The following is a 20,000-nucleotide window of genomic DNA, read 5'->3' on the forward strand; positions in this document are numbered from 1 at the left end:
ATGTCTTCAGGACTCATAGTGCTGACTCATGTCTTTAGGACTCATACTGCTGACTCATGTCTTCAGGACTCATAGTGCTGACTCATGTCTTTAGGACTCATACTGCTGACTCATGTCTTCAGGACTCATAGTGCTGACTCATGTCTTTAGGACTCATACTGCTGACTCATGTCTTCAGGACTCATAGTGCTGACTCATGTCTTCAGGACTCATACTGCTGACTCATGTCTTTAGGACTCATAATGCTGACTCATGTCTTTAGGACTCATACTGCTGACTCATGTCTTCAGGACTCATAGTGCTGACTCATGTCTTCAGGACTCATACTGCTGACTCATGTCTTTAGGACTCATACTGCTGACTCATGTCTTCAGGACTCATAGTGCTGACTCATGTCTTCAGGACTCATACTGCTGACTCATGTCTTCAGGACTCATAGTGCTGACTCATGTCTTCAGGACTCATACTGCTGACTCATGTCTTCAGGACTCATACTGCTGACTCATGTCTTTAGGACTCATACTGCTGACTCATGTCTTCAGGACTCATAGTGCTGACTCATGTCTTCAGGACTCATACTGATGACTCATGTCTTTAGGACTCATAATGCTGACTCATGTCTTTAGGACTCATACTGCTGACTCATGTCTTCAGGACTCATAGTGCTGACTCATGTCTTTAGGACTCATCATGCTGACTCATGTCTTTAGGACTCATACTGCTGACTCATGTCTTTAGGACTCATAATGCTGACTCATGTCTTCAGCACTCATAATGCTGACTCATGTCTTTAGGACTCATAATGCTGACTCATGTCTTTAGGACTCATACTGCTGACTCATGTCTTCAGGACTCATAATGCTGACTCATGTCTTTAGGACTCATAATGCTGACTCATGTCTTTAGGACTCATAATGCTGACTCATGTCAGGGTTCAGGACTCATAATGCTGACTCAGGGTTCAGGACTCATAATGCTGACTCAGGGTTCAGGACTCATAATGCTGACTCAGGTCAGGGTTCAGGACTCATAATGCTGACTCAGGGTTCAGGACTCATAATGCTGACTCAGGTCAGGGTTCAGGACTCATAATGCTGACTCAGGTCAGGGTTCAGGACTCATAATGCTGACTCAGGGTTCAGGACTCATAATGCTGACTCAGGGTTTAGGACTCATAATGCTGACTCATGTCTTTAGGACTCATAATGCTGACTCATGTCAGGGTTCAGGACTCATAGTGCTGACTCAGGGTTCAGGACTCATAATGCTGACTCAGGGTTCAGGGCTCATAGTGCTGACTCAGGGTTCAGGACTCATGATGCTGACTCAGGGTTCAGGACTCATAATGCTGACTCAGGTCAGGGTTCAGGACTCATAATGCTGACTCAGGTCAGGGTTCAGGACTCATAATGCTGACTCAGGGTTCAGGACTCATAATGCTGACTGAGGTCAGGGTTCAGGACTCATAATGCTGACTCATGTCTTTAGGACTCATACTGCTGACTCATGTCAGGGTTCAGGACTCATAGTGCTGACTCAGGGTTCAGGACTCATAATGCTGACTCAGGGTTCAGGGCTCATAGTGCTGACTCATGGTTCAGGACTCATAATGCTGACTCAGGTCAGGGTTCAGGACTCATAATGCTGACTCAGGGTTCAGGACTCATAGTACTGACTCAGGTCAGGATTCAGGACTCATAATGCTGACTCAGGGTTCAGGACTCATGATGCTGACTCAGGGTTCAGGACTCATAATGCTGACTCAGGGTTCAGGACTCATAGTACTGACTCAGGTCAGGATTCAGGACTCATAATGCTGACTCAGGGTTCAGGACTCATAATGCTGACTCAGGGTTCAGGACTCATAATGCTGACTCAGGGTTCAGGACTCATAATGCTGACTCAGGGTTCAGGACTCGTAATGCTGACTCAGGGTTCAGGACTCATAATGCTGACTCAGGGTTCAGGACTCATAATGCTGACTCAGGTCAGGGTTCAGGACTCATAATGCTGACTCAGGGTTCAGGACTCATGATGCTGACTCAGGGTTCAGGACTCATAATGCTGACTCAGGGTTCAGGACTCATAATGCTGACTCAGGTCAGGGTTCAGGACTCATAATGCTGACTCAGGGTTTAGGACTCATAATGCTGACTCAGGGTTCAGGACTCATAATGCTGACTCAGGGTTCAGGGCTCATAGTGCTGACTCATGGTTCAGGACTCATAATGCTGACTCAGGGTTCAGGACTCATAGTACTGACTCAGGTCAGGATTCAGGACTCATAATGCTGACTCAGGGTTCAGGACTCATGATGCTGACTCAGGGTTCAGGACTCATAATGCTGACTCAGGGTTCAGGACTCATAGTACTGACTCAGGTCAGGATTCAGGACTCATAATGCTGACTCAGGGTTCAGGACTCATAATGCTGACTCAGGGTTCAGGACTCATAATGCTGACTCAGGGTTCAGGACTCATAATGCTGACTCAGGGTTCAGGACTCATAATGCTGACTCATGTCTTTAGGACTCATACTGCTGACTCATGTCAGGGTTCAGGACTCATAGTGCTGACTCAGGGTTCAGGACTCATAATGCTGACTCAGGGTTCAGGGCTCATAGTGCTGACTCATGGTTCAGGACTCATAATGCTGACTCAGGTCAGGGTTCAGGACTCATAATGCTGACTCAGGGTTCAGGACTCATAGTACTGACTCAGGTCAGGATTCAGGACTCATAATGCTGACTCAGGGTTCAGGACTCATGATGCTGACTCAGGGTTCAGGACTCATAATGCTGACTCAGGGTTCAGGACTCATAGTACTGACTCAGGTCAGGATTCAGGACTCATAATGCTGACTCAGGGTTCAGGACTCATAATGCTGACTCAGGGTTCAGGACTCATAATGCTGACTCAGGGTTCAGGACTCGTAATGCTGACTCAGGGTTCAGGACTCGTAATGCTGACTCAGGGTTCAGGACTCATAATGCTGACTCAGGGTTCAGGACTCATAATGCTGACTCAGGTCAGGGTTCAGGACTCATAATGCTGACTCAGGGTTCAGGACTCATGATGCTGACTCAGGGTTCAGGACTCATAATGCTGACTCAGGGTTCAGGACTCATAATGCTGACTCAGGTCAGGGTTCAGGACTCATAATGCTGACTCAGGGTTTAGGACTCATAATGCTGACTCAGGGTTCAGGACTCATAATGCTGACTCAGGGTTCAGGGCTCATAGTGCTGACTCATGGTTCAGGACTCATAATGCTGACTCAGGGTTCAGGACTCATGATGCTGACTCAGGGTTCAGGACTCATAATGCTGACTCAGGGTTCAGGACTCATGATGCTGACTCAGGGTTCAGGACTCATAATGCTGACTCAGGGTTCAGGACTCATAATGCTGACTCAGGGTTCAGGACTCATAGTACTGACTCAGGTCAGGATTCAGGACTCATAATGCTGACTCAGGGTTCAGGACTCATAATGCTGACTCAGGGTTCAGGACTCATAATGCTGACTCAGGGTTCAGGACTCATAATGCTGACTCAGGGTTCAGGACTCATAATGCTGACTCAGGGTTCAGGACTCGTAATGCTGACTCAGGGTTCAGGACTCGTAATGCTGACTCAGGGTTCAGGACTCATAATGCTGACTCAGGGTTCAGGACTCATAATGCTGACTCAGGTCAGGGTTCAGGACTCATAATGCTGACTCAGGGTTCAGGACTCATGATGCTGACTCAGGGTTCAGGACTCATAATGCTGACTCAGGGTTCAGGACTCATAATGCTGACTCAGGGTTCAGGACTCATAATGCTGACTCAGGGTTCAGGACTCATAATGCTGACTCAGGGTTCAGGACTCATAATGCTGACTCATCTCTCTTGATCTGTGCAGGCGTCTTCACGGCCCCCCTGAAGGGTCTTTATTACGTGCGCTTCACGGGCAGTGTAGGAAGCTCGGGGTCCATGAACGCAGCGCTGATGAAGAACGATGAGAACATGTTTGCGGTGTTCGACACGCGGGGGACGCACGGCAGCGCCTCCAACGGGATGGCTCTGGAACTGCAGGCGGGCGACCGGCTGTCCGTCACTCTGTGGGCGGAGCAGAGCGTGTTTGACCAATCAAGGATCAGCACCTTCAGCGGCTTCCTGCTGCAGCACCTGCAGGAGCTTCCTCCTCCCCCTCCCCCTCCCCCTCCCCCTCCTCCTCCTGCATCGCTCACTGCAGGCCGGAACTAAGTACTGTAACTAAGTACTGTAACTAAGTACCATTTAGAGGTACTTGTACTTTACTTGAGTATTTACATGTTATGCTACTGTGTACTTCTACTCGACTGCGCCTTTACCAGCTTTGAGAACACTTTCATGATCAATCATTATAAAACATATCATATCTATTATTCTGAAATGGACCAATCAAACAACGACTACTTTTACTGTCTTTAGATTACATCACATTTAGCGGACGCTTTTATCCAAAGCGACTTACAATATTTTGATGATAATACTTTTCTACTTTTACACGGTAGTATTTTAACTTTTACTCAATTAAAATATGTGAGTACTTCTTCCAGCACCGCCTGCAGGATATGCATATACATGTGTGTGTATATATATACACACATGTATATGTATGTGCTTTGATGAATGAATAAACAGGAAGTGGATGGAAACGTGTGTTTGTTGTTGTTTTTGATGCTTTTATTTTGATAGGATCAGAAAGCTGCATCACAAACAAACAGGAAGCGTTGATGAGACGGAATATCATATTTATTTATAATACCACATTTATTATTTATTATTTATTATTTAATAATCCCAAACTTCAGTTTCTCATTCGTCATGTTTTAATGTTCAGATATTTAAGCTCGGATTTTGAGACAGGTGAGAGACAGACAGGTGGAGACAGAGAGAGAGACAGGTGGAGACAGAGAGAGAGACAGGTGGAGATAGAGAGAGAGACAGGTGAGAGAGAGACAGGTGGAGACAGAGAGAGAGACAGGTGGAGACTGAGAGAGAGACAGGTGGAGACTGAGAGAGAGACAGGTGGAGACAGAGAGAGAGACAGGTGGAGACAGAGAGAGAGACAGTTGGAGACAGAGAGAGACAGGTGGAGACAGAGAGAGAGGCAGGTGGAGACTGAGACACAGACAGGTGGAGACAGACAGGTGAGAGAGAGACAGGTGGCGACAGAGAGAGAGACAGGTGAGAGAGAGACAGGTGAGAGACAGACAGAGAGACAGGTGGAGATAGAGAGAGAGACAGGTGAGAGAGAGACAGGTGGAGACAGAGAGAGAGACAGGTGGAGACTGAGAGAGAGACAGGTGGAGACTGAGAGAGAGACAGGTGGAGACAGAGAGAGACAGGTGGAGACAGAGAGAGAGGCAGGTGGAGACTGAGAGACAGACAGGTGGCGACAGAGAGAGAGACAGGTGAGAGAGAGGGACAGGTGGAGACAGAGAGAGAGATAGGTGAGAGAGACAGGTGGAGACAGAGAGAGAGGCAGGTGAGAGACAGACAGGTGGAGACAGAGAGAGAGACAGGTGGAGACTGAGAGAGAGACAGGTGGAGACTGAGAGAGAGACAGGTGAGAGAGAGACAGGTGGAGACAGAGAGAGAGGCAGGTGAGGGACAGACAGGTGGAGACAGAGAGAGAGACAGGTGAGAGACAGACAGGTGAGAGAGAGAGACAGGTGGAGACAGAGAGAGAGACAGGTGGAGAGAGAGACAGGTGGAGAAAGAGAGATAGACAGTTGGAGACAGTGAGAGACAGGTGGAGACAGAGAGAGAGACAGGTGGAGATAGAGAGAGAGACAGGTGGAGACAGAGAGAGAGACAGTTGGAGACAGTGAGAGACAGACAGGTGAGAGAGACAGGTGGAGACAGAGAGACATTTTAGCGCTCCATGACCACTGAACATATTCAATACAACACCTTGCTTTAAGGATTTCAATCAGACCAAGCAGTCTTCCTGTGATGCCTTCAGGTGCAGGCAGCCCTGTGGGGAAACACAGAATCACCATCATGTCATTCTACACATTCTATTGTTTCATTTCAGTATCATGATTATATTTTGTATTATTGTTTTACACGTTAGAAATAAATCTAAATCAATGTTTTAAACCCACCTGAGCTGCGGGGCCCTCACTCGTCCAGGCCCTTCTTGGAGGCCCCGTCCCGGGTCTTGGCCCTCAGTTTGTTCACTTGGGACTCGGCGATGTCCGCCCGCTCCTCCGCCTCCTCCAGCTCGTGCTGCAGTTTGCGCAGCTTGGCCATGTTGCCGTTGGCTGCCTCCTCGTTCTCCTCGGCTGCGTGTTTGTAGGACTTGACCTTCAGCTGCAGCTTGTCCACCAGGTCCTGCAGGCGGGCCAGGTTCTTGCGGTCCTCCTCGGTCTGGTAGCTGAGCTCTTTGACGCGGCGCTCGTACTTGCGGACCCCCTTGATGGACTCCGTTCCCCTCCTCTGCTCCGCCTCCAGCTCGTTTTCCAGCTCCTTGATGCGGCCCTCCAGCTTCTGGATCTGCTTCTTGCCGCCCTTCATGGCGATCTGCTCGGCCTCGTCCAGGCGGTGCTGCAGGTCTTTGATGGTCTGCTCCATGTTCTTCTTCATACGCTCCAGGTGGGCGCTGGTGTCCTGCTCCTTCTTCAGCTCCTCGGCCATCATGGCTGCGTCCGTGATGGCCTTCTTAGCCTTCTCCTCGGCGTTGCGGTTCTCCTGTATGGCCTCCTCCATCTCACACTGCATGTGCAGGAGGTCAGCCTCGTGCTTCTTCTTCTGGTTGATCAGGATGGTGTTCTGGGAGTGCAGGAGCTGCATGCGCTCCGTCGCGTCGGTCAGTTCCTGCTCGGCCAGTTTCCGGCTCCTCTCCGTCTGCTCCAGGGCGGCCCTCAGCTCCTCCAGCTCGGCCTGGATCAGGTTGCTGCGACGCTCCAGGAGAGCAATGTTCTCTCTCAGGTCGTCGTTCACATGCTGAGCGTCATCCAGCTGCAGCTGAGAGTCCTTCAGGAACGCCTGGAGGGTCTTCAGCTGTTTCTGGGCGTCCGCCGCCTGCCTGTTGGCTTGGCTGAGCTGGATCTCCATCTCGTTCAGGTCCCCTTCCATCTTCTTCTTGACTCTCATTGCCTCGTTGCGGCTCCTGGTTTCTGATTCCAGAGAGGACTGAAGCGACTCCAGCATCCGTTGGTAGTTCCTTTTCGCCTGCTCCGCTTCCTCGTCTTTCTCTGCCAGCTTGCGCTCCATGTCGGCCTTCACTTGGTTGAACTCCAGCTGTGTTCTGAGGATCTTGCCCTCTTCGTGCTCCATAGAAGCTTCTGCCTCCTCCAGGGCCGACTGCAGCTCGGCCTTTTCCTGCTCCAGCTGCTTCCGGATCTTCTCCAGTTCGTGGGCGCTCCGGCCGCCCTCCCCCAACTGGTCGCTGAGGTCGGAGATCTCCTCCTGGAGGTTCTTGTTCTCTCTCTTCATCGTCTCCAGCTGATCCAGGGACTCCTCGTAGGCGTTCCTCAGTTTGAAGAGCTCCGTGCTCAGAGACCGGGCTTCCTTCTGAGAGGCCTCCAGCTCACACTGGGACTCCTCAAACTTCTGCTTCCACTCGGCCATGACTTTGTCGAAGGCCCTTTGCTTTTTGTCGAGGGCGGCAGATGCTGCGTTGGATCGCTCGAGGTCCAGCATCAGGTCTTCGATCTCATTTTGCAGCCGGTGTTTGGTCTTCTCAAGAGAGGAACACTTTGCATTCACGGCCTCGATGGCCTCCTCAGCCTCCTGTAGTCTCTGAACCAGCTTCTTCTTTGCTTCTTCCAGTTCCTCCATCCTCTGGATGCCATCCGTTTCATATTTGGTCCTCCACGCTGAGACCTCGGTGTTGGATTTGGACAGAGCTCTCTGCAGCTCGGCCTTGGCCTCTTGCTCCTCTTCAAACTGCTCTCGGAGCAGGTCGCAGTCGTGGCGAGCCGATTGCACCGCGTGGGCAAGGGAATTCTTCGCCTTGACTTCCTCCTCCAGCTGTCGGCGCAGATCCTCCACCTGCTGGTTGTACGAGTTCTTCCCTCGGGTCAGCTGTGATATCAGACACTCCTTCTCCTCCAGCTGACGTCCAAACTCCCCGTTCTCCGTGAGCAGCTTGGCCCTCTGGGTGGTGAAGTCGTTGATCGCCCGATGAGATTCCTCGTATTTACTCTTGTACTCGTTCATATTGTCCTCCATGGTGCGGCACATCTTCTCGATGTTGGACTTGCTCTTCACCACGCTCTCCATGTTGGAGGACAAGTCGTCCAGCTCCAGCTTCAGCTCGCTCTTCTCCTTCTCCAGTTTCTGCTTCACACGCTGCAGGTTGTCGATCTGTTCGCCCACCTCAGCAACGCTGTCGGCGTGTTTCTTCCTCAGGGCGGCGCCGGTGGCCTCGTGTTGGAGGGTGGACTCCTCCAGCTCCCGACGCAGCTTCTGAAACTCTGCATCTCTCTTCTTACTCATCTCCACCTGTGCTGACGTAGCTCCTCCGGCCTCCTCCAGGCGCTCGCTGATGTCCTCCAGCTCGCGGGAAAGATCCGAGCGCTGCTTCTCCACTTTGGCCCGAGCCGCTCGCTCCGCCTCCAGCTCCTCCTCCAGCTCTTCGATCCTCGCCTGGTTTTCCTTCAGCTTCTTCTGGAGCTGGACCGAAGCCACCTGCTCGTCTTCTAGTTTTGAAAGTATTTGGACCATCTCAAAATCTTTTTTTTTGAGTTTTTCCTCCAGCTGCTGCTTGTCGTTTTCTAAGTCCATCACACTCTCCTGAGTCAGTTTCAGGTCTCCTTCGAACTTCCTCTTTGAGCGCTCCAGATCCATCCTGACTTTCTTCTCCTGCTCCAGCGAGCCCTCCAGATCATCCACCTGCTGCTCCAGCTTCACCTTGGCTTTGGTCAAGCTGTTGGCTTTGTCCTCCTCGCTCTGCAGGTCATCCAGTGCCTGCTGGTGGGCCTCCTGCAGCGCCTTCTTCTCTTTGGTGAGCTTCATGATGTTTTCGTCCTGGGAAGCCATCTCCTCCGTCAGGTTCTTCACCTTATTCTCCGTGGCATGTTTCTCTTTCTCCACCTTTGCCAAAGTCAGCTCCAGATCATCTATGTCTTTCTTCAGCTCGGAGCATTCATCTTCAAGCTTTCGTTTCTTCGCTGTGAGATCTGCATTCATCTCCTCCTCGTCTTCCAGTCTCTCTGTCATCTCCTTCACCTTGGCCTCCTGCTGAATCTTGCTCTTGATCAGCTGCTCGCAGCGCTCCTCAGCGTCTGTCAGTGTGTCCTGTTCGGACTGAAGCTGCTGATTCAGGTCGCTCTTCTCTTGGAGGGTGCTGACTATGCTCTCCTCTAGTTCCTTACGTCTTGCTTCTGATTTCTCCAGAGCTTCCTTCAGCTTGCCAAAATCGTCCTTCATGTTGGCCATCTCCTTCTCCGACTCGGCGCTCTTCAGCAGAGGTTTGATCTTGAAGAAGAGCTTCATCCAGGGCCAGTTTTTCACACCCAGGAACGAGCGGAGATTCCACTGGATGACCATCAGAGCGTCCCTACGTTCCACCAGCGCAGCAAACTGGGCTCTCATGAGGATGGCCCGGGCGTTAGCCTGGATCCTGGTGATGATTCGGGAGAGCTGCTCATCACGCATCTCCTCCAGCGTGCCCAGCAGACCAGCTTTAAAGAAGACCTTGGTGTGACCGAACCTGTACTGAGTGTGGTCAATGTCCAGGGATCCCAGCAACTTCTCTGCACTCTTCTTGCAGTCGATGAACTGGCCTTCAGGGATGGCAGAGGCATTCAGAATCCTGTACCGCTGTTTGAAGTCTCCGTAGAGGACCCTGTTTGGGAAACCCTTCCTGCAGATCCTGATGCCTTCAAGGACACCGTTACAGCGCAGCTGGTGCATCACCAGGCAGTTGTCCATGGTCCCTGGAGTTTTACTCTCGTTAGGAATCAAACAGCGGACAAAGTGGGGATGTGTGGTCTTCAGGTTGTTCATCAGCTTGTTCAGGTTTTCCCTGTGAAGGGCTGAAACCGTCTGGAACGAGGAACCTTTCTTCTTGGCTCCTTTACCGCTGGCTTTCTCACTGCTGTCCGTCCCTGAAAAGGCTGAAAACAGCACACTGAGAAGCTTCAGAGAAGATTTCTGGTAAAGGCCGACCACAGTTTCATTCAGGGGGTCTTTGTTTTTGACCAACCAGTTACCGATGTTGTAGTCCACCATGCCAGCATAGTGAGCCAGGGCAAAGTGAGCCTCTGATTTCCCCTTCGCAGCCCTGGGCTTCTCGAACATCTTGTTTTTGCCCAGATGATTGTCATAGAGCTTGGACTTGAAGGTCTGGTCGCTGGCTTTAGGAAACATACATTCCTCCTCCAGAATGGACAGGATCCCCAACGGCTTCTCGATGAGGTCAATACAGGCTTGTAGGTCCATCCCAAAGTCTATGAACTCCCAATCAATCCCTTCTTTCTTGTACTCTTCTTGCTCCAGAACGAACATGTGATGGTTGAAAAACTGTTGCAGCTTCTCGTTGGTGTAGTTGATGCACAGCTGCTCAAAGGTGTTGAAATCAAAGATCTCAAACCCAGCAATGTCTAGCACGCCTATAAAGTACTGACGAGGCTGTTTGGTGGCCAGGGAGTGGTTGATTCTCACCACCATCCAGTTGAACATCTTCTCGTACACAGACTTAGCCACCGCCCCGATGGAGTAGTAGACTTGGTCCACACTTTGGCCTTTGGTGACGTATTCGTTTCCTACCTTGACTCTGGGATGGCACAGCCCTTTGATGAGGTCGGCAGAGTTCAGCCCCATCAGGTACGCAGATTTATCCGCCGCCTCCGTCCCGTCCGACTCAGCCTGCTCCTCGCGCTGCTTCTGTTTGAACCTCATGTTGCCGTAGTGCATGATGGCGCCTGTTAGCTTGTAGACGCCCATCTTCTCTTCCGCAGTAAAGCCGAGCACGTCGAAGGCGCTGTCGGTGGCCATCAGCTCCTCTGCGTCGTTGATGGAGGCGACGGTTACCTCTCCTTGGGAGATGTAGGCGTAATCGTACGGGTTGTTGGTGATCAGCAACAAGTCCAGGAGCTCTGGCTTCTGGTTGGACAGGATCTGGTAGAAGATGTGGTAGTTCCTCTCAGCCTTGAGCTGAAAGGTGCAGCGGGACTTCTCCAGCAGGTACGTCTCGACGTCAGCAGACGACAACTTGCCGCTCGTCCCAAAGTGAATTCGGATGAATTTTCCAAAACGAGAGGAGTTGTCGTTTCTCAGCGTCTTGGCGTTGCCGAACGCCTCCAGTGCGGGATTGGCCTGGATGATTTGGTCCTCCAGCGTGCCCTTGCTGGGATCTCTTTTGCCGACGGCAGCGATACTGGCAAAGTACTGGATGACTCTCTTGGTGTTCACAGTCTTTCCGGCTCCGGATTCTCCTGTGATGAGGACAGACTGGTTCTCTCGGTCAGTGAGCATGTACTGATAGGCGTTATCAGAGATGGAGAAGATGTGAGGGGGAGCCTCGGTTCTCTTCTTCCCTCGGTATGCCGACACCACATCGGAGTCGTAGACGGGCAGCCACTTGTAGGGGTTGACGGTGACACAGAAGAGCCCAGAGTAGGTGTAGATCATCCAAGCGGCGTAACGCTCTTTGAGGTTAAACAGCACGGCCGGCTCGTGGAGAAAAGTGAACATCACCATGTCTTCAATTTTATCGAATTTTGGCGGGTTCTGAGGGTGGACGTTCGACTCGTTCACGGTAACCGTTGTCCCATCCTCCTTCTTAACTGTCGCCATGCCTCCATCTTTGCTTTGGATTTGTCCCTTCATATATTCCACCTTATCGTCCACTACAAAGCATTCGGTCTTGATGTCAAAAGCTCTGGTCTGGGCTTCCAGGCGCTCCTTGTCTGACTTCCTCAGGAAAGGAGCCGCCTTCCCGAACTCGGCCATCAGAAGGTCACCCATGCTGGAGGATCCCGGCAGTCGGAGGACAGAAGAAGAAGAAGGAGTGTTTGCTCTGGAGACTCTGAAGCTGGACTGCGACTCCTCGCAGCAGGCAGGCGCTTATACAGAGGCTTCACGCACCAAATTAGGAGATAGCTGCTGAGGAGATAGCAGACACAGAAGATGACACTAAATTTATCCGGGATGTGCAGACACCACGAGGGCAGCTTTCACGACCTTCGGCTGTTAGAGTCCATTTTAGGAAACAGAGATTCACTGCTTATCTGCCGCTGATAGGGGCTCCTGACCCTCCTGCATTTAGACTCAGCTTCTACCAAAGATCATCCAGCACTTCATACTGTCTTCATTCTGCTGCAGCTGCTGTGTTCATGTTTATACTGATGTACACCTGAACATCAGCAGGAGAGGACTCTTTAAAGTAGAGACACTACATACTGATATACACCTGAACATCAGCAGGAGGGGACTCTTTAAAGTAGAGACACTACATACTGATATACACCTGAACATAAGCAGGAGGTACTCTTTAAAGTAGAGACACTACATACTGATATACACCTGAACATCAGCAGGAGGAACTCTTTAAAGTAGAGACACTACATACTGATATACACCTGAACATCAGCAGGAGAGGACTCTTTAAAGTAGAGACACTACATACTGATATACACCTGAACATCAGCAGGAGAGGACTCTTTAAAGTAGAGACACTACATACTGATATACACCTGAACATCAGCAGGAGAGGACTCTTTAAAGTAGAGACACTACATACTGATATACACCTGAACATCAGCAGGAGGAACTCTTTAAAGTAGAGACACTACATACTGATATACACCTGAACATCAGCAGGAGAGGACTCTTTAAAGTAGAGACACTACATACTGATATACACCTGAACATCAGCAGGAGAGGACTCTTTAAAGTAGAGACACTACATACTGATATACACCTGAACATCAGCAGGAGAGGACTCTTTAAAGTAGAGACACTACATACTGATATACACCTGAACATCAGCAGGAGAGGACTCTTTAAAGTAGAGACACTACATACTGATATACACCTGAACATCAGCAGGAGGAACTCTTTAAAGTAGAGACACTACATACTGATATACACCTGAACATAAGCAGGAGGTACTCTTTAAAGTAGAGACACTACATACTGATATACACCTGAACATCAGCAGGAGAGGACTCTTTAAAGTAGAGACACTACATACTGATATACACCTGAACATCAGCAGGAGAGGACTCTTTAAAGTAGAGAAACTACATACTGATATACACCTGAACATCAGCAGGAGAGAACTCTTTAAAGTAGAGACACTACATACTGATACACACCTGAACATCAGCAGGAGAGGACTCTTTAAAATAGATAAATACACTGTGATATATATTTAAAGGACCCCCCCCCCCCCCCGGCTCTGAAAGGAGGTGTTAGTGACGGACTTGAGTGTCTCTGTGTTTCTGCAGCTGATAGGAACGTGGGCAGCTGCAGCTCCTCTCACTGAACCTTTGTTCTGTATCAGATCTGATCTGATGAGGCACCAGGTCTGCTCTCAGTGAACATCCTCTGTATGGTCAAATCAGTCCTAGGTATTTATCACACAGGGGCATGCTGGGAAATAATCTCAACGTGACGAGAACTAACATTAAAAAAGTTTAAAGTTCGTTATTTTTAGATTAAATGTAACACTGTGAGTAACTGTTTATTCAAACACCTGCTACCTGTGTGTGTGTGTGTGTGTGTGTGTGTGTGTGTGTGTGTGTGTGTGTGTGTGTGTGTGTGTGTGTGTGTGTGTGTGTGTGTGTGTGTGTGTGTGTGTGTGTGTGTGTGTGTGTGTGTGTGTGTGTGTGTGTGTGTGTGTGTGTGTGTGTGTGTGTGTGTGTGTGTGTGTGTGTTTGTGCAATCAGGGTGTGACAGAGAAACCTGAGGATTTCAACCGAAATACGACATGACCTGACAGGCTGGCTGGCTGACACACACACACACACACACACACACACACACACACACACACACACACACACACACACACACACACACACACACACACACACACACACACACACACACACACACACACACACACACACACACACACACACACACACACACACACACACAGTCCTTGTGTCACCTTGATGAGTCTTCTTGTGCTTTCAGATGAATGCACGTCTGTCTTCTTTAATAGAGATAATAACAAGTATACAATAATAATAATAATAATAATAATAATAATAATAATGATAATAATAATAATAATAATAATGAATGTTTAATGTTTATTATTTACTTCACGTTTCTTCCTTGTGTTTGAAGTTATTGTTTTTATTGTTATTGTTTCTAAACTTCAATATATTCATATTTTATTAAGATTGAATAAAACATTATTTATAATGATAGCAGTTTTAGAAAATAAAGAATCATAACTTAATAAAAACATATTATAATAATCATAAATGATATGATTTTAATAAAGGACAACAGACATGAAGAAAGAAGCCGGTGTCACCACTCGCCACACCTGAGTGACGTCATAGAGTGGGGCGTGACCTGCGTCTCTTCCTGTTTGTGAGCGAGTGAGACACACCTGAGGAGCAGCGCCGCGAGCAGCAGCACACACACACACTTACACTTTGTTTTAATTCACAGATTCATTTTAAGCACAGCGACAGGACGACCACCGCGTGTCTCTGACTCTGAGCGAAGCGCGAGAGAGAGAGAGAGAGAGAGAGAGAGAGAGAGAGAGAGAGAGAGAGAGAGAGAGAGAGAGAGAGAGAGAGAGAGAGAGAGAGAGAGAGAGAGAGAGAGAGAGAGAGAGAGAGAGAGAGAGAGAGAGAATGCCTCCCTCCCCCCTCCTGCTCCTCCTGCTCCTCCTCCTCCGCACCGCTGCAGCGGAAGACTGCCGCACCGCGTTCCGCTCCGGCCAGGCGAACTTTGTGCTGGACGCGGAGGACGCGGTGGAGGAGGGCGCGAGGCTGCTGGCCACCGAGCGCGTGAGCTCCGAGGAGGCCTGCAGGAACGCGTGTTGCGCCGACAGTCGCTGCAACCTCGCGCTGCTGGAGCCTCGCCGCACCGCGGGTGCGGAACACCGCACGTGCGACCTGTTCGACTGCGTGCACAGAAACCGCTTCGTGTGCAGGTTCGTGAACCAGGTGGGGTTCCTGAGCTGGATCCGCGAGGCCGAGTTCCTGCAACACCTGCAGGGCCCGCAGACAGGTGAGGGGGGGGCGTCCAATAGGAAGGCTTTATTTAACATGAAACAGCGTGTTTTAAACACTTTACTAAATACTCTTATTTATCTTTCGCTACATCTACTTTTTAAGTTTATCTGTAATGTCTTCTAACTTCATAATAGCAACAATAGTAAAAATAACAACAACAAGTAATAACAATCAGAACAGGTTGTATTACCTGTAGATTACCCAGGAGGAACGATCTCTGTGTTCGTGGTGCGTTCAAAGACACAGAGAAGAATACGTAGTTAAAATAAATAAAACAGGACCGTTATAACAACATGTGAAGAATATAGTGTATTTAGAGTGGAGCTGATTTCTCACCTGTCTGTCTCTCACCGCTCTCTCACCTGTCTCTCACCTGTCTCTCACCTGACTCTCTCACCTGTCTCTCCTGTCTCTCTCTCACCTCTCTGTCTCTCACCTGTCCTCTCACCTCTCTCTCACCTGTCTCTCCTGTCTGTCTCTCACTTGTCTGTCTCACCTGTCCCCTCACCTGTCTGTCTCTCACCTGTCTGTCTCTCACCTGTCTCTCACCTGTCCCCTCACCTGTCTCTCACCTGTCTTCTCACCTGTCTCTCATCTGTCTCTCACCTGTCTCTCTCTCACCTGTCTCTCTCTCACCTGTCTCTCCTGTCTGTCTCTCACCTGTCTTCTCACCTGTCTCTCATCTGTCCTCTCACCTGTCTCTCACCTGTCTTCTCACCTCTCTCTCACCTGTCTCTCACCTGTCTCTCACCTGTCTTCTCACCTCTCTCTCACCTGTCCTCTCGCCTGTCTCTCACCTCTCTCTCACCTGTCTGTCTCTCACCTGTCTCTCTCACCTGTCTGTCTCTCACCTGTCTCTCACCTGTCCTCTCACCTCTCTCTCGTCTGTCTCTCGTCTGTCCCCTCACCTGTCCCTCAGCTGTCTGTCTCTCACCTGTCTCTCTCACCTGTCTGTCTCTCACCTGTCTTCTCACCTCTCTCTCACCTGTCCCTCACCTGTCTCTCAGCTGTCTGTCTCTCACCTGTCCCTCTCACCTGTCTGTCTCTCACCTGTCTTCTCACCTCTCTCTCACCTGTCCTCTCACCTGTCCTCTCACCTGTCTCTCTCACCTGTCTGTCTCTCACCTGTCTGTCTCTCACCTGTCCTCTCACCTGTCTCTCTCACCTGTCTCTCTCACCTGTCTGTCTCTCACCTGTCTCTCTCACATGTCTGTCTCTCACCTGTCTCTCTCACCTGTCTGTCTCTCACCTGTCTCTCTCACCTGTCTCTCTCACCTGTCTCTCTCACCTGTCTGTCTCTCACCTGTCTGTCTCTCACCTGTCCTCTCACCTGTCTCTCTCACCTGTCTCTCTCACCTGTCTCTCTCACCTGTCTCTCTCACCTGTCTGTCTCTCACCTGTCTCTCTCACATGTCTGTCTCTCACCTGTCTCTCTCACCTGTCTCTCTCACCTGTCTGTTTCTCACCTGTCTTCTCACCTCTCTCTCACCTGTCCTCTCACCTGTCTCTCTCACCTGTCTGTCTCTCACCTGTCTCTCTCACATGTCTGTCTCTCACCTGTCCTCTCACCTGTCCTCCAGGTGATAAGACTCCGCCCATTGCCATCGCGGCCCGTGATGTCATCGTTCAGCCGGGGGTGCAGGTGACGCTGAGCGGCATCCAGAGCCTGGCGCTGGACGATGCCCACATCGTGAGCTACAGCTGGAGCGTGCAGGGCGAGGCCAAGAGTGTCCACATGCAGGTAAACACAGGGGGCGGGGCTTAGAAAAGGCAACCAATGGGAGGGTCTTATCATAAACCCCTGGTCTGTGTTTACATTAGCATGCTAACACTCAGAGCTAACCTGTACTGGAGAGAGTCTGTGTGAAGAAGCAGGAAATCAAAAGGAAGTCACCTTGTGGTAAACCTGAGAGAGAGAAAGAGTTTGAGCTCCATCCTGTTTCAGAGAGGATCCTTGATGTGGTTTGGAACAGGATGTGGAGTTTCATCACGGCAGCATTTAGCTAGCGACTGACCCAGAATCAGCTCTTTAGGAACAGCTGGAAGAGAGGGGGGGGGGGGGGCTACAAGGATCTGTTTGGGGTTTGGAGCAGGACACTTCAGAGACATGTCCTTAGTAACAGCTGGAAGAGAGGGGGGGGGGGTACAAGGATCTGTTTGGGGTTTGGAGCAGGACACTTCAGAGACATGTCCTTAGTAACAGCTGGAAGAGAGGGGGGGGGGGCTACAAGGATCTGTTTGGGGTTTGGAGCAGGACACTTCAGAGACATGTCCTTAGTAACAGCTGGAAGAGAGGGGGGGCTACAAGGGTCTGTTTGGGGTTTGGAGCAGGACACTTCAGAGACATGTCCTTAGTAACAGCTGGAAGAGAGGGGGGGGGGCTACAAGGACACTTCAGAGTCATGTCCTTAGTAACAGCTGGAAGAGAGAGGGGGGGGGGCTACAAGGATCTGTTTGGGGTTTGGAGCAGGACACTTCAGAGACATGTCCTTAGTAACAGCTGGAAGAGAGGGGGGGGGCTACAAGGATCTGTTTGGGGTTTGGAGCAGGACACTTCAGAGACATGTCCTTAGTAACAGCTGGAAGAGAGGGGGGGGGGGCTACAAGGATCTGTTTGGGGTTTGGAGCAGGACACTTCAGAGACATGTCCTTAGTAACAGCTGGAAGAGAGGGGGGGGGCTGCAAGGATCTGTTTGGGGTTTGGAGCAGGACACTTCAGAGACATGTCCTTAGTAACAGCTGGAAGAGAGGGGGGGGGCTGCAAGGATCTGTTTGGGGTTTGGAGCAGGACACTTCAGAGACATGTCCTTAGTAACAGCTGGAAGAGAGGGGGGGGGCGGCTACAAGGATCTGTTTGGGGTTTGGAGCAGGACACTTCAGAGACATGTCCTTAGTAACAGCTGGAAGAGAGGGGGGGGGGCTACAAGGATCTGTTTGGGGTTTGGAGCAGGACACTTCAGAGACATGTCCTTAGTAACAGCTGGAAGAGGGGGGGGGGGCTACAAGGATCTGTTTGGGGTTTGGAGCAGGACACTTCAGAGACATGTCCTTAGTAACAGCTGGAAGAGAGGGGGGGGGGGGCTACAAGGACCTGTTTGGGGTTTGGAGCAGGACACTTCAGAGACATGTCCTTAGTAACAGCTGGAAGAGAGGGGGGGGCTACAAGGATCTGTTTGGGGTTTGGAGCAGGACACTTCAGAGTCATGTCCTTAGTAACAGCTGGAAGAGAGGGGGGGGGGGGCTACAAGGGTCTGTTTGGGGTTTGGAGCAGGACACTTCAGAGACATGTCCTTAGTAACAGCTGGAAGAGAGGGGGGGGGGCTACAAGGACACTTCAGAGTCATGTCCTTAGTAACAGCTGGAAGAGAGAGGGGGGGGGGGCTACAAGGATCTGTTTGGGGTTTGGAGCAGGACACTTCAGAGACATGTCCTTAGTAACAGCTGGAGGAGATGGGGGGGGGCTACAAGGATCTGTTTGGGGTTTGGAGCAGGACACTTCAGAGACATGTCCTTAGTAACAGCTGGAAGAGGGGGGGGGCTACAAGGATCTGTTTGGGGTTTGGAGCAGGACACTTCAGAGACATGTCCTTAGTAACAGCTGGAAGAGAGGGGGGGGGGGCTACAAGGATCTGTTTGGGGTTTGGAGCAGGACACTTCAGAGACATGTCCTTAGTAACAGCTGGAAGAGAGAGGGGGGGGCTACAAGGATCTGTTTGGGGTTTGGAGCAGGACACTTCAGAGACATGTCCTTAGTAACAGCTGGAAGAGGGGGGGGGCGGCTACAAGGATCTGTTTGGGGTTTGGAGCAGGACACTTCAGAGACATGTCCTTAGTAACAGCTGGAAGAGAGGGGGGGGCTACAAGGATCTGTTTGGGGTTTGGAGCAGGACACTTCAGAGACATGTCCTTAGTAACAGCTGGAAGAGAGGGGGGGGGGGCTACAAGGGTCTGTTTGGGGTTTGGAGCAGGACACTTCAGAGACATGTCCTTAGTAACAGCTGGAAGAGAGGGGGGGGGGGCTACAAGGACACTTCAGAGTCATGTCCTTAGTAACAGCTGGAAGAGAGAGGGGGGGGGGCTACAAGGATCTGTTTGGGGTTTGGAGCAGGACACTTCAGAGACATGTCCTTAGTAACAGCTGGAAGAGAGGGGGGGGGGCTGCAAGGATCTGTTTGGGGTTTGGAGCAGGACACTTCAGAGACATGTCCTTAGTAACAGCTGGAAGAGGGGGGGGGCGGCTACAAGGATCTGTTTGGGGTTTGGAGCAGGACACTTCAGAGACATGTCCTTAGTAACAGCTGGAAGAGAGGGGGGGGGGCTACAAGGATCTGTTTGGGGTTTGGAGCAGGACACTTCAGAGACATGTCCTTAGTAACAGCTGGAAGAGAGAGGGGGGGGCTACAAGGATCTGTTTGGGGTTTGGAGCAGGACACTTCAGAGACATGTCCTTAGTAACAGCTGGAAGAGAGGGGGGGGGGGCTACAAGGATCTGTTTGGGGTTTGGAGCAGGACACTTCAGAGACATGTCCTTAGTAACAGCTGGAAGAGGGGGGGGGGCTACAAGGATCTGTTTGGGGTTTGGAGCAGGACACTTCAGAGACATGTCCTTAGTAACAGCTGGAAGAGAGGGGGGGGGCTACAAGGATCTGTTTGGGGTTTGGAGCAGGACACTTCAGAGACATGTCCTTAGTAACAGCTGGAAGAGAGGGGGGGGGGGCTACAAGGATCTGTTTGGGGTTTGGAGCAGGACACTTCAGAGACATGTCCTTAGTAACAGCTGGAAGAGAGGGGGGGGGCTACAAGGATCTGTTTGG

General features: G+C 50.6%; 3 protein-coding genes across 7 annotated transcripts in view; 2 read left to right on the forward strand and 1 right to left on the reverse strand.

The window, feature by feature from the left end:
* LOC307016448 (cerebellin-1-like) overlaps nucleotides 1–4,680 on the forward strand; it is a 7,661-nt gene extending 2,981 nt beyond the window's left edge. Inside the window, exon 3 of the mRNA XM_079645566.1 lies at nucleotides 3,903–4,680. Within this exon, the coding sequence (XP_079501692.1) occupies nucleotides 3,903–4,246 (344 nt within the window). The 3' untranslated portion in view covers nucleotides 4,247–4,680. The remainder of the gene's footprint in view (nucleotides 1–3,902) is intronic.
* A 1,242-nt stretch (nucleotides 4,681–5,922) lies between these two features.
* On the reverse strand, nucleotides 5,923–12,078 carry LOC307014272 (myosin-6-like). The gene is made up of 2 exons (XM_079642146.1): nucleotides 6,136–12,078; nucleotides 5,923–6,005 (listed from the first exon to the last, which is right to left on the reverse strand). The coding sequence occupies exon 1, from the start codon at nucleotides 11,945–11,947 to the stop codon at nucleotides 6,152–6,154; it is 5,796 nt and encodes a 1,931-aa protein (XP_079498272.1). The 5' UTR covers nucleotides 11,948–12,078; the 3' UTR covers nucleotides 5,923–6,005; nucleotides 6,136–6,151.
* A 2,403-nt stretch (nucleotides 12,079–14,481) lies between these two features.
* The window catches only part of LOC307015120 (kunitz-type protease inhibitor 1-like), a 14,841-nt gene continuing 9,322 nt past the window's right edge, over nucleotides 14,482–20,000 (forward strand). For 3 of the 5 annotated variants that reach the window (XR_013801426.1, XR_013801427.1, XM_079643522.1), the window contains exons 1-2: nucleotides 14,485–15,181; nucleotides 16,767–16,927. Coding sequence is in view for 3 of the 5 variants with exons in the window: in XM_079643522.1 (XP_079499648.1) it covers nucleotides 14,803–15,181; nucleotides 16,767–16,927 (540 nt within the window). In the remaining 2 variants the exon portion in view is untranslated. Of the gene's footprint in view, nucleotides 15,182–16,766; nucleotides 16,928–20,000 lie in introns of all 5 variants that reach the window. The other 2 variants (XM_079643524.1, XM_079643523.1) reach the window with 1 other exon arrangement.

Source organism: Notothenia rossii (assembly GCF_949606895.1).
Source record: "Notothenia rossii genome assembly, chromosome: 8".
Taxonomy (NCBI): Eukaryota; Metazoa; Chordata; class Actinopteri; order Perciformes; family Nototheniidae; genus Notothenia; species Notothenia rossii.